At 43.7% G+C, this 13,577-nt stretch overlaps 1 protein-coding gene across 6 annotated transcripts in view; it reads left to right on the top strand.

Moving 5' to 3' along the window:
• The window catches only part of LOC144791525 (uncharacterized), an 826,098-nt gene extending 813,026 nt beyond the window's left edge, over positions 1 to 13,072 (top strand). For all 6 annotated transcript variants that reach the window (XR_013602413.1, XR_013602419.1, XR_013602415.1 and 3 more), the window contains one exon: positions 10,886 to 13,072. Coding sequence is in view for 2 of the 6 variants with exons in the window: in XM_078666239.1 (XP_078522365.1) it covers positions 10,886 to 10,984 (99 nt within the window). In the remaining 4 variants the exon portion in view is untranslated. The remainder of the gene's footprint in view (positions 1 to 10,885) is intronic.
• Positions 13,073 to 13,577: the final 505 nt, after the last annotated feature.

The following is a 13,577-nucleotide window of genomic DNA, read 5'->3' as shown; positions in this document are numbered from 1 at the left end:
CCACCTACAGTGCATCCTTCTCAACACCCGATCGGTCCACAGACACGCCATTGACCTATGGAACCTACTAGACACCATCTCTCCAGACGTCGCCTTCCTAACAGAAACTTGGATGAACGCTTCCTCCGCCCCAGACATCACCATTGCCATCCCTGAAGACTATAAGATCACACGCAAGGACCGCGCCAACCACACAGGAGGAGGAATCGCCATCGTCCATAAGAAATCAATCCGCATCTCAACCAGCTCTGACGCCAACCTCGCTAACTCCGAACACCTTCACTTCCAGATCCACATCGACCCCAAGACCACACTCAGAGGCACCCTCCTCTACAGACCACCAGGACCCCGCGCAAAATTCAGTGAAGACATCACGGACTTCATCACCCCACACGCGCTCCCCTCCAAAGACTACATCCTTCTGGGAGACCTCAACTTTCACCTCGAAAAGATCAACGACCGCAACACCGCCACCCTCTTAGACAACCTCGCCAACCTCGGACTTAAACAATTGGTCACTTCCCCCACCCACATCGCAGGTCACACACTCGACCCCATCTTCACCTCCAGCAATCATGTCTCCTTCAGCCACACTACGGACCTCCTCTGGACTGACCACAGCTGCGTTCACTTCACCTACAACAAGCCGAAACCCACCAACCACCTCCAACCAACTCTGCAAAGAAACTGGAACAAAATCACCTCGGACCAGATCTCCGCCTCACTCCTTCTAAACGCCCCAGCCCACTCTTCTAACGCAAACGAAGCCGCCGCCAACTTCACCCTATGGTTATCCAACACCGCCGACACCGTAGCACCACTGAAAAAACGTCAAAGCAAACCTGGCAGCAAAAAGACCTCATGGTTCAACGATGATCTTAAGAAGTCCAAGAAACTCTGCCGCTCCCTTGAAAAGGCCTGGAAAAAAGACCCAACCACTAGCACCAAGGACGCCTTCAAAAACGCCACCCGCACTCACCACCAACTTATCCGAAAGGCCAAGAAAACAGCATTCAAGGATCGACTTGACAACAACGCCCACAACAGCAAGGAACTTTTCAACATCGTCAAGGAATTCACCAACCCTTCGGCCAACTCCAACGACATCACCCCCTCCCAAGCCCTCTGCGACTCCCTAGCCTCATTCTTCCACAACAAGATTGCAGACATCCACAACAGCTTCGACAACCAACCCGGAAACCAACCCACCCTACCACTTGCTGAACATTCTCCCCCCGTGAACACCCTTAACGACTGGAACCCAATCTCCACTGAGGACACCATCCGCCTGATGAACTCCATCCACTCAGGATCCCCCACAGACCCATGTCCTCACCACATCTTCAACAAAGCAGACTCCGTCATAGCACCGCACCTCCGAGATGTCATCAACTGCTCCTTCAACTCCGCCACCTTCCCGGAAGACTGGAAACACGCTGAACTCACCGCCCTTCTGAAAAAACCCACAGCGGACCCCACCGAACTCAAAAATTACCGCCCCATCTCGCTCCTTCCATTCCCGGCCAAAGTCATCGAGAAAGCTGTCAACAACCAGCTCGCCGCCTTCCTCGAAGCCAACAAATCCCTCGACTCCTCACAATCCGGCTTCCGAGCAAAACACAGCACTGAGACCGCCCTCATCGCAGCAACAGACGACATTCGAACTCTACTGGACAATGGAGACACAGTCGCCCTCATCCTCCTCGACCTCTCTGCAGCATTCGACACAGTCTGCCACAGCACCCTTTTACAACGCCTCAATAACATCGGAATCCAAGGAAAAGCACTTGAATGGATCACCTCGTTCCTCTCCGGAAGAACCCAGAGAGTCCGCCTTCCACCATTCAAGTCCGAGGCCACTGAAGTCATCTGTGGCGTACCACAAGGATCCTCACTCAGCCCCACCCTCTTCAACGTTTACATGAGCCCCCTCGCGGCCATCGCCCGCCAACACAACCTCAACATCATCTCTTACGCTGATGACACTCAACTAATCCTTTCTCTCACCAATGACCCTAGCACCGCCAAAACTAACCTACACGAAGGAATGAAAGAAGTTGCCGAATGGATGAAACAAAGCCGTCTGAAACTGAACTCAGACAAAACAGAAGTCCTCATCTTAGGTACATCCCCCTCTGCATGGGACGACTCCTGGTGGCCGGAAGCTCTCGGAAAAGCACCCATCCCGACAGACCACGCACGTAACCTAGGCGTCATCCTGGACTCTTCACTCTCAATGAACAGACAAGTCAGCGCCGTATCCTCTTCCTGCTTCAACATTCTTCGCATGCTCAGAAAAACATTTTGCTGGATCCCCACCGAAACAAGGAAAACAGTCACCCATGCTCTGGTCACGAGCCGACTGGACTACGGAAACACCCTCTACGCAGGCACTACCGCTAAACTCCAGAAGAAACTCCAACGAATCCAAAACGCCTCAGCCAGGATCATATTAGACATCCCACGCAACGAACACATCTCTGGTCACCTTAAAGACCTCCATTGGCTACCCGTCAATAAGAGGATCACTTTCCGACTGCTAACCCACGCACACAAATAACTCTACGACATCGGACCAGAATGCCTCAACTCACGACTGTCCTTCTACACCCCCTCCCGCCTACTACGATCTTCCAGCCAAGCCCTCGCCACGGTACCTCGCATCAACAAGACCACCATGGGAGGCAGATCCTTCTCATACCTAGCTGCTAAAACATGGAACTCACTCCCCGCTTACCTTCGCCTTACCCAGAACCACCTAACATTCAGAAAGCAACTTAAAACGTGGATATTTGACAAATAATCCCCCTCCCCTTCTAAGCGCCTTGAGACCCTCTGGGTATGTAGTGCGCTATATAAATTCTATGACTTGACTTGACTTGACTTGGTAACACTGCTTATTGTGATGATGGCTGATAGGTTGATGTCAAGGATTTCTGTAATAACTTGGAATATACGGGGCCTGAACGACGCCAGAAAGGGTAGGAATGTGTTGGCTTACCTGGACAGACACCAAATACACATCGCCCTATTGCAGGAAACACACCTAAACCCCCGAGCCAAACATACATTTGCTGGTAAATGGGCGTCGCTTCGACGATTCTCCTCATATTCTGCATATGCTAGAGGGACGGCTATTTTAGTCAGGAAGACAGTGCCCTTTGTACTGCTCGGAGACCTACTAGATTCTGAGGGTCGATTTGTCTTAATGTGGGGTAGGCTTGGCATGGATACGATCACGAAAGTGAATTGCTATGCCCCTAACAGCGATATGCCTGATTTTTTTGCCCATCTGTGGGGAAAGGTGATCGCTATAGGTTCCATGCATGTTATATGGGGGGGGGATTTTAATGTAGCGCTAGTCCCAGGGATGGATAGATCGGACGGAAGTCCCCAATATAATAGACGAGCCAGTGAGATGTTGCGAGGCATATTGGCAGAAGGGGGGTTAATAGACAGCTGGAGGTTCACTCATGCCACACATAGAGAAGGTACGCATTTCACTGCACACTCCAACACATGGGCTCGGCTGGATTATTGTCTGGTGTCTCGGGGTTGAGTGTGGACTTAGGCAAGGTGTGCCACTTGCCGAGGACATTATCAGATCATTGCCCACTATTGGTCTAAATCAGCATACCTGGGTATGGAAGACCGAAGCCCTCATGGCGCCTTCAACCTACAGCACTACTGGACGAGGTTTTTAAATCGGAACTAGGTGATGAGATAACAGAATTTTTTCCTAGAAATAAGGGATCCGTGGAGGATGTAGAAACGATCTGGGAAGCGTTTAAAGTCACGATCAGGGGTTACTGCATCTCCAAAAGCTCTGGTGTTCTGAGGGACATTCGAGGCACTATCACGAAACTCGAACAGGAATTGACAGAGTTGGAGGCGAAAATGACGCGGGAAGTAGGGGGGCGGCTCCATAATGAATTCCGAGATAAACTTACACAGTATGAAACCGAGGCAGCTAGAGAAGTTAAGTTCAGAGGTAAACACTGGACCGCTAGGAGGTACTGCGATGGTGAAAGGCCAGGACGCGCACTTGCAGGCCTCACACAAAATCCCCGTTATAACACACACATACTTGAGGTGATTACACCGGAGGGAAAGAAATGCCAGGACACTGGGAGTATCATACATCGCTTTACAACACATTACAGAGGATTATACCATACAAAACGATCAGGAGACGCGATGTTTGATGACTTCCTAAGTGAGGTGGCATTGTGTTGGCTTAGTGATGCACACAGACAATTTCTTAGTGCCCCTTTAGAGCTGGACGAAGTGCGGGATGCCATAATGTCATTAAAGAATGGAAAGCCCCCGGGCTAGATGGCCTCCCAGCTGAATTTTATAAATTTTACGTGGACATAATGGCCCCAGTTCTGAAGGAGGTTTTTGAAGGTGCACTAGAGGTAGGGATACTGCCACGCTCAATGCGAGAGGTGGTGATTACCTCCCTTCTAAAACCCGGGAAGGACCCCTCAGATTGTGATTCTTACCAACTGCTCTCCCTCATAAACTGCGACGCAAAGATCTTGGCCAAAATATTGGCGACTCGGTTATCTCTTTTAATGACCACAATAGTGCTCCCGGACCAAGCTGGGTTTGTAACTGGAAGGTCCACCACTCATAATTTACGCACCCTTTTTTCACTGATACGAACCATAGCACCGGAAGTCCCGGTGGCTGCCGTTTTTTTGGATGCTACAAAAGCATTTGGTTCAGTCGAATGGGACTATATGATAACGGTATTGAACAGGATGGGCCTTCCTAGGTTGTTTGTGGACTGGATTGGAGTGCTTTACAATAAACCAACGGCGAGAGTGCTTATTAATGGCGCGCTATCTGACCCGATTTCTATCACCAGAGGCACTAGGCAAGGATGTCCGCTCTCCCCTTTGCTTTTCGCCATCGCGATTGAGCCTTTGGCATGTCGCATTCGACAATTCCATAAGCAAAGCGCGTTTAAGTGTTGCCAGCGGCAGATTGACGTGTCCCTCTATGCGGACGACTTGACGCTCTATGTCACTGATCCCCGAACTAACCTCAATCCATTGCTATGCGAGTTTATAGTGTTTGGGCGCGAGTCAGGCGTACAAATTAATTGGAAGAAATCACAATTCTTTCCACTCACTCCGGCAGTGACCCGATTTCAATTAGACTATCCACTAGACTGGTGCAGTTCGGATCTCCATTATCTGGGTATACAGCTGACCATAGAAAAGGAAGAAACCATAAGGTTGAACTATGGCACTGCTATCACGAAACTGACCGACAATGTCACTCGCTGGCTGTCACCACCACTATCTATGGCGGGGAGGGCGTCGCTCATAAAAATGGTTATCCTCCCAAGGTTTTTATACCTCTTTCGAAATATCCCTTACTACCCGGGTGCATATTTCTTTAAAACACTGAGATCGGAACTGCTAAGACTGTTCTGGGGTGGCAAGCAACCGAGGCTGGCATGGTCTGTAATTACTCAACCATATGCTAATGGAGGGTTTGACGTGCCTGACTTTCTTGTATATTACTTGAGCGCGCAAGCACAATACGCATACCACTGGTTCGCACCGACCCCTTTTATGCCTCAGTTGGCGGCTGAGGATTGGATAGCACGGCCCTTACCCCTGAAAGGAGTAATACATGCCCCTGTAGAAGCCATAGAAACACCCTTCACGACGGTGACGTGTACAGTAGACGCTTGGCGGCGGATTCGTAAAATGTTGCAACTCCCGATACTTTACTCGCCGGAATTACCTCTCGTATATCATCCCCAACTGACATTGTTGCAGGAAGGTGGGTTTCAAATTATGTGTCGTCGACTTGACATTAAAAAATGGGGTGACCTCTTCCTGAACAGCCAATTTAAAAGTAGGGATCAGGTCTTTCAGGATATTCAACCCAAGCCTCTTGAACTATTCTACTATATCAGACTACGACAAGGATTGAGGAATATACTACCACAGTTCCCTGAAGAGCCCGAAACAACGCTGCCTCTGCACACTGTATTAACGTCGGCAGACGGACGCCACATAGTATCCCACATATATAGGGACATTAGGAAACAAAGTGTGAAAACGCAGTGTAGAGCTCGTATACAATGGAGCGAAGACATGGGGGTTGACATTGATGATCAGCAAAGGGCCTACTGTTGCGATATCACCGCTAACATCTCCTCTAGCTGCAGACTCAAGATAATACACTATAAATTCTTGCAGAGACTATATTATAAACCAGCAAAAAAATTGAGATTTCACCTGGCTGACAATGACAGGTGTGATAGATGTGGGGTGGATGGTGCGGGCTTTTTGCACTTAGCATGGGAGCGCCCGAGGATATCTGAATACTGGACGGAGGTTCATACGGCGCTCCAAGAGATGATAGAAGGGATGATAGATAGAGATCCACTCATTATGTTTCTAGGGTATACGATGGGGGCATCAAAACCTGTTAGGAAATTTGTCAATGTTGCCTTACTGCTAGCGAAGCGAAGGGTTGCATGTCGGTGGGGAAGGGGGAGAGCCCCAAAATTTAAGGAATGGCTGAATGACATTATCTACAGTCAAGATCAAAATCAAATTTATGCGGAAACACTACCAGTGCGCAGCAGACCTAAGGATGTATGGGACCCCCTGCGGGGATACCTTGCGAAATACGATAGTGAATCACATGATGAGGACCAGGCAAATGCTGGCTCTGCTGCTGAGTTGTAAAACATGTTATTTGTAAGGCCGCTATGCTACAAAACGTGTCCTTTGTTAATATCTGCTTGGCACTGCAATAGACACTGGGAAAAAGAAATGTGCATAATTGTATTATGACTAGTAGAATGTCATTAATGTCCTGCTGTAGATGTGGTGCTGATATATGCATGAACTTGCTCTAATCAAATGGACTTATTGATGGTCGACGATGTATATTCTGCTATGCTTGTGTGCTCAGAAGAGCATTACTACAATAGCATCAACCCATGTGGCACCATTATAATTACTGTAATAGTGTTCTGTGATGTATAGATTGCTTGAACTTTTGCCTGTGGGAATACACCTGTACTGTAAATGGAGAAAATCTTAAAAAATAAAGTTTAAAAAAAAGAAAAATTGTATTTGTCACGCTGAAGGCCTCTTCAATGTTTTTACATGCTTACATTATATTTGGAACCCAGTAAAATGCCACAGCAGGGCACTCACCTTCTAGTAAGGGGTAATCTTAGTTGAATGAACTGCATTTTAATGTAAGTGGTACAGACATAAATATGACATTTAAGCTCCTGTTTGGTCACCAGAAGTCTTGCCATCTATCTATCGCCCTCTATCTATTTATTGCCCTCCCTCACTCTATCGCCCTCACTCTATCTATCTGTCTATTTATCTATCGCCCTCACTCTATTTATCACCCTCACTGTATCACCCTCACTCTATCTATCCATCGCCCTAACTCTATCTATCGGCCTCACTCTATCTATCTATCGCCCTCACTCTATCTATCTATCGCCCTCACTCTATCTATCTGTGTATCGCCCTCACTCTATCTATCTATCTATCGTCTTCACTCTATCTATCTATCGCCCACTATCTATCGCCCTCACTCTATTTATCTGTATATCTATCTGTCTGTCTATCTATCTATCGCCCTCACTATCTGTCTATCGCCCTCACTCTGTCTATCGCCCTCACTCTGTGTATCGCCCTCACTCTATCTATCGCCCTCACTCTATCTATCTCCCTCTATCTATCTATCTATCTATCTCCCTAACTCTATCTATCGCCTTCACGCTATCTATCTATCGCCCTCACTCTATCTATCTATCGCCCTCACTCTATCGCCCTCACTCTATCTATCGCCCTCACTCTATCTGTCTATCACCCTCACTCTATCTGTCTATCTATCGCCTTCACTCTATCTATCTATCTATCGCCCTCACTCTATCTATCTATCGCCCTCACTCTATCTATCGCCCTCACTCTATCTATCGCCCTCACTCTATCTGTCTATCACCCTCACTCTATCTGTCTATCTATCGCCTTCACTCTATCTATCTATCTATCGCCCTCACTCTATCTATCTATCGCCCTCACTCTATCTATCGCCCTCACTCTATCTATCGCCCTCACTCTATCTATCGCCCTCACTCTATCGCCCTCCCTCTATCTATCTATCGCCCACACTCTATCTATCTATCACCCTCACTCTATCTATCTATCGCCCTCACTCTATCTATCGCCCTCACTCTATCTATCGATCGCCCTCACTCTATCTATCGCTCTCACTCTATCTATCGATTGCCCTCACTCTATCTATCGCCTTCACTCTATCTATCGCCTTCACTCTATCTATCGCCCTCACTCTATCTATCGCCCTCACTCTATCTATCGCCTTCACTCTATCTATCGCCCTCACTATCTGTCTATCGCCATCACTCTATCTATCGCCATCACTTTATCGCCCTATCGCCCTCTATCTCCCTCACTCTATCTATCTATCGCCCTCACTCTATCGCCTTCTAACTATCGCCCTCACTATCTATCTATCTCCCTCACTCTATCTATCTATCTCCCTCACTCTATCTATCTATCGCACTCACTCTATCTATCGCACTCACTTTATCTATCGCCCTCACTCTATCGCCCTCACTCTATCGCCCTCACTCTATCCATCTATCGCCCTATCTCTATCTATCAATCGCCCTCACTCTATCTATCGCCCTCCCTCTATCTATCTATCGCCCTCCCTCTATCACCCTCCCTCCATCTATCTAACGCACTCACCCTATCGATCTATCGCAACACCATAGCATCACTCAGCACCACCAAAGCATCACTCAGGGGCACCACGACATCACTATGCGCTGCCACAGCATCACTGAGCGCCACAGCATCACTCGTCGCCACCACAACATCACTCAGCGCCACCACAGCATCAATCTGTGCAACCATTCAACAACAACTGGTTCAAATATGTTCTCTCAATGTTTCAAGCTTTATTACAAATGTCACAAAAAGATGTTAATATTTCACTTCTGTTCTTGGATTTTCGTCACAATAAAATACACTTTACATAATCTTCACAAAAGTTATTTACAAAAGTTTATGCTATTGCCATTATAAATTACAATAACTTTTATTTAAGTATTAATTATTAAAAAAAATTAAAAGCCATTGTTATTTGTAATATCAATACATCTAAGTCACGTAAATATTGCATTACAAATGCTATAGGTGTCACATTTGCAAAAGTTAAAACTATTGGCAATGTTAATGACAAAGCTATTAATTTTGCTATTTTCAAAACCAACACATAAATACAAAATTTGTAATTTACAATACCAATAGCTCAAACTTTCCAAATGCGAGACCTATTGCATTACAAATGCTTGTTTAATCTGTTTCTATCACACTTTAGAATTACAATGAAAAACGACAATTTGTGTTTTCCTAACTGCCGACATATTTTGAAATATTTATAAAGTTAATTTATTGGAACTTAAATTATGTTGTGTGTTAGAAAAAACAACAATTTCCTTTCACATCAGAAAGATAGTTGTTGTATGAAGCATTCAGCATGGTTTCCACGAGCACGTTTCTGTGCTCGTGGAGATCACGTTCTTCCTTTGTGTTTCTTTTGTATTCTAGTCACGCTCTATTAAACATGTTCTGTTTTGAATACATTGGGGTTTACGGGGTCAGTTAGTGTGTCCGGTATGGTCATTATGAACTGACCTTCCGACATGAAGAGATGCAATAAACTGCTCCTGGACCTGATTTGATTCTTCGTGTTTTATTCACCCATGAACAAGCTTTTCCCACAATTGGCGACGAGAGGGAATCAGCCTGCTCATTATTTTTGAGAATTTCAATATATTATTATTTTTTTTTATCCAATACCATCGGATATAATTATCGGACATCTGGGCTGCTCGAAATATCTTGAACTACCATACTGATATCAAGCACATTACTTTACTACGAGAAGACGTTGTAAGTACAGACATGCTTCTCTTTTCTTTTAAATGACTTTGAACTGTGCTTTCGTAATTTTCACCTCAAAGGAAATGAAGACATAAATATTACTTGGAATGATTATTTCACAAGCAATACCTAGCGTTTCTATATAACATTTATATTTCATGCTGACGGTCTCGCTGCGAAGACAATTTCAAAGACATTCACGCCTTGATGAGTGCGTTAACTATTTAAACGAAGGAACTTATAAATGAGCATATCGGTTTAATCCTGGGGCAATTACTTTCTGTGACGACTGTGTTATTCTTGGAGTAAAGTGACTGTCTGCATCATCGTACAGTGAATCGTTCATTCCCGTTTAAAAAAAAAGAAAACAGATTATCTTATATGCAGCATAATTTCAAGCACGTATGCACATAGTGTTCTTACACGAATGATGAAGTCGTATTCCAGCGACCACCATCATTTCGAGTGTTCCAGTGCAAAGCATTCCAGCACATAATCTATTCATCGTTTTACTTGAACGTCATCACGCTCCCCTTGCGGGCGTGCCTCCATTTTGTTTATCATCATACAACGTGCTACCTAGCAACCAGCAAAACTCGTAGCAACAGTAAGTTTGTGTACGCGGCAAATATTAACTCAGCAAATATATATACAATAACGTTTTTCTGCAGCAAATACCTTGTGGATTTATTTTCTGATTTCAGCTATCATCTTATTTCTGTGAAAACAGTTTCAGGAAGGTAAATATTTCATTAAGTGTATTGAGGGGAGGTATTGTATTGATATTTCTTTACCATTATTATTATTTTTTTATTATTAAAAATGGTATGTATAGATGTACTTTATAGAATAAGTTATTCACATATATTGTGTTGTACTTTCAATTTATTATATCATTTTCAATATTTCAGGTATTGTTCCACCTCCTTCATTTCTTACTTCATCCGGTGAACCTCCAATGTCATGGGAGGTATGGGAACCAGTTTTTCTCGCGTATGTTGAGGTTTTAGAAGGGGATGACGGCGAACCTGAAAGGAATTTGTCATTATTAAAACATTGTCTAGGGGGATTTGGTCTAAAAGAGTTTAAAACCTTACCTGCTTTAATTAATCCAGGAAGGATTAATGTTTATCAATATGCCTTTTCATAACTTAATCTGCATTTGGGGAAAAAAAAATGTAGTCATGGAAAGATTAATATTTTATTCACAGAAACAACAACCTGATGAGGCAATTGAAGACTATGTGTCAGCGTTAAGGTCTCTTGCAGCTTCATGTGCCTTTGAACATATTTCATATGAACAAGTCTTGAGAGATCAAATATTAATGCGTACTAACAGCAAAAAAGTACAGGAAAAGTTGTGGTCCACGTCTGACTTGTCATTAAACGCTGCTATTGACATTGCAAAATCTATTGAACATTCAGAGAAGTTTGTAAAAGAGATTAGAGGGAATGAAAAATCTGATGTATTTGCTATTAACAAGGAATCCAATTCCAATGACAAGCAAAAGAAAAATTTCAATCAAAGGGTCAATTCATCGGAAAAAACAGATGGAAAATTTAAGAATCCTAACACAAGAGTTGAAAGACGCATTCCTACTCTATGTTTCAGATGTGGCAGCAATAGTCACCTAGCAAACTTTAAAGGCTGTCCAGCCTTTGATAAGATCTGTTTGAAATGCAATAAGAAAGGACATTTTAGTAAGTTTTGGAAGACCAACTCCAGGAAGGTAAATTATATACTGTGTGTAAATGATGATGATGCGGTTTATGACAATGATGAAAATGAGATCAATACTGTAATTAATATCTGCAGTGATGGTGAAGTGTCAAAGTTTCCTTCATGTATCATCAATGTTGATGGAATTAATTTAAGGTTTTTAGTTGATTCTTGTACTTGGTATTCCATCATCTCTGCTAAAGTTTTTAATGAGAATTGGCCCAATAGATCTCTTTCTCAACCTGATGTGTCTCCAGTGGGTTACACTTGACACAAGATTGATTTAATTGGTTATTTTTCTTTTGACCTTAAATTCTCTGGACAACATACTTTCAGCAAAATACATGTCGCTAAATCAGGGAAATCACTTCTTGGTTGGCCACACCAACATGTTTTGAGTATCAAACTCAATCCTAGAGCCAAACCCCCCGTTTTTTGGAATTGACTCTCTCAATCAGCACGAGGATTCTTCTGTTGACAATTTAATCAAAACATTCCCAGGTGTTTTCAGTGGTAAATTGGGGAAATACCAAGGTTTTGAACATGTGATTAAGTTGCATGAGAATGCTATTCCTATTCGACATAAAGTAAGGAATGTTTCTTTGTCCTACAGGGATAAATTGAAAGACAGGTTAAAGAATCTTTGCAATGAGGGCATTATAGAACCTAGAGTCTTCTCCATGGGTTTCTCCCATAGTGATTTCGGTGAAATCTTCAGGCGATCTCAGGTTGTGTGTGGATTTGCGCAGCCTGAATAGTGCCATATGGGTTGATGCTCATCCTTTTCCAAATTTACATGAAATGGTGTCCACTTTAGCTAATGCTAACGTTTTTTCATGTATCAATTTGGCAAGCGCATACCACCAAGTTGTTCTGTCCGAAAATTCTAAAAATTTCACAGCCTTCATCACACCTGAAGGTCTTTTTAGCTACTGTCGTATGCCTTTTGGATTGGCAAGCGCAGCTTCAGTGTTTCAGAGGGTAATGAAAGAGACTCTGGAAGGTTTACCAGGTGCAATTGCTTTCCAGGATGACATCTTGGTTTATGGGGGGGACGATGATGATCATGACCGGAACTTGCATAATGTTATTGCAGCTTTATCTGAAAAAGGTCTCACTCTTTGATTAGGCAAGTGCAAAATAAAAGCAAAGGAAGTGGAATATTTAGGAAATACAATTAGTGGGAATGGCATCAGATCCAAACAAAAACACATTGAAAGTATTATCAATGCACCATTACCTTCTACAAAGGAACAGTTAATTGCGTTTCTTGGGTTGACTGAATTTTATGCAAAGTTTATTCTCAATTATTCTGCCAAGGTTGATCCTTTTAGATGCCTTCTTAAAAAAAATGCAAAATTCATATGGTCAGGTGAAATGTCAGAAGCTTTCGAAAATTTAAATAAAATGTATTATTCATTCTCCATGTTTGAAACCTTTCATTCCAAGGAAAAAATGCATAGTTATGGTAGATGCTAGTAATTTAGGTATTGGTAGTGTTTTACTTCAAAAAGACAATTGCAGTGAATGGATTGTAGCCTATGCTTCCAGGGCATTAAGAGACGCAGAGAAAAATTACTCAGTCATTGAGAGGGAACTTCTTGCTTGCGTTTCGGGTGCAGAGCATTTTACGAGTTTTCTGTGGGGTACTGAGTTTTTATTCAAGACCGATCATAAACCTCTTGTATTCTTAATGTCTCCTGGTGGTGGTAGATCTATGTCTGCACGCTTAGCTAGATTATCATCGAGATTACTATCATTCAGGTTTAGCATAGAGTATGTTACAGGCAAAGCAAACATGCACGCTGATTGTATGTCTAGACTACCTGTTGTTAAGCGAAGTTGTTCATCAGGATGATGATTGTGAAGTTGCTTTCACTGCT

Source organism: Lissotriton helveticus, chromosome 11, assembly GCF_964261635.1.
Source record: "Lissotriton helveticus chromosome 11, aLisHel1.1, whole genome shotgun sequence".
Classification (NCBI taxonomy): domain Eukaryota; kingdom Metazoa; phylum Chordata; class Amphibia; order Caudata; family Salamandridae; genus Lissotriton; species Lissotriton helveticus.
Note: the sequence above shows the minus strand (reverse complement) of the source record. Positions and strands in the feature narration are given on the sequence as shown.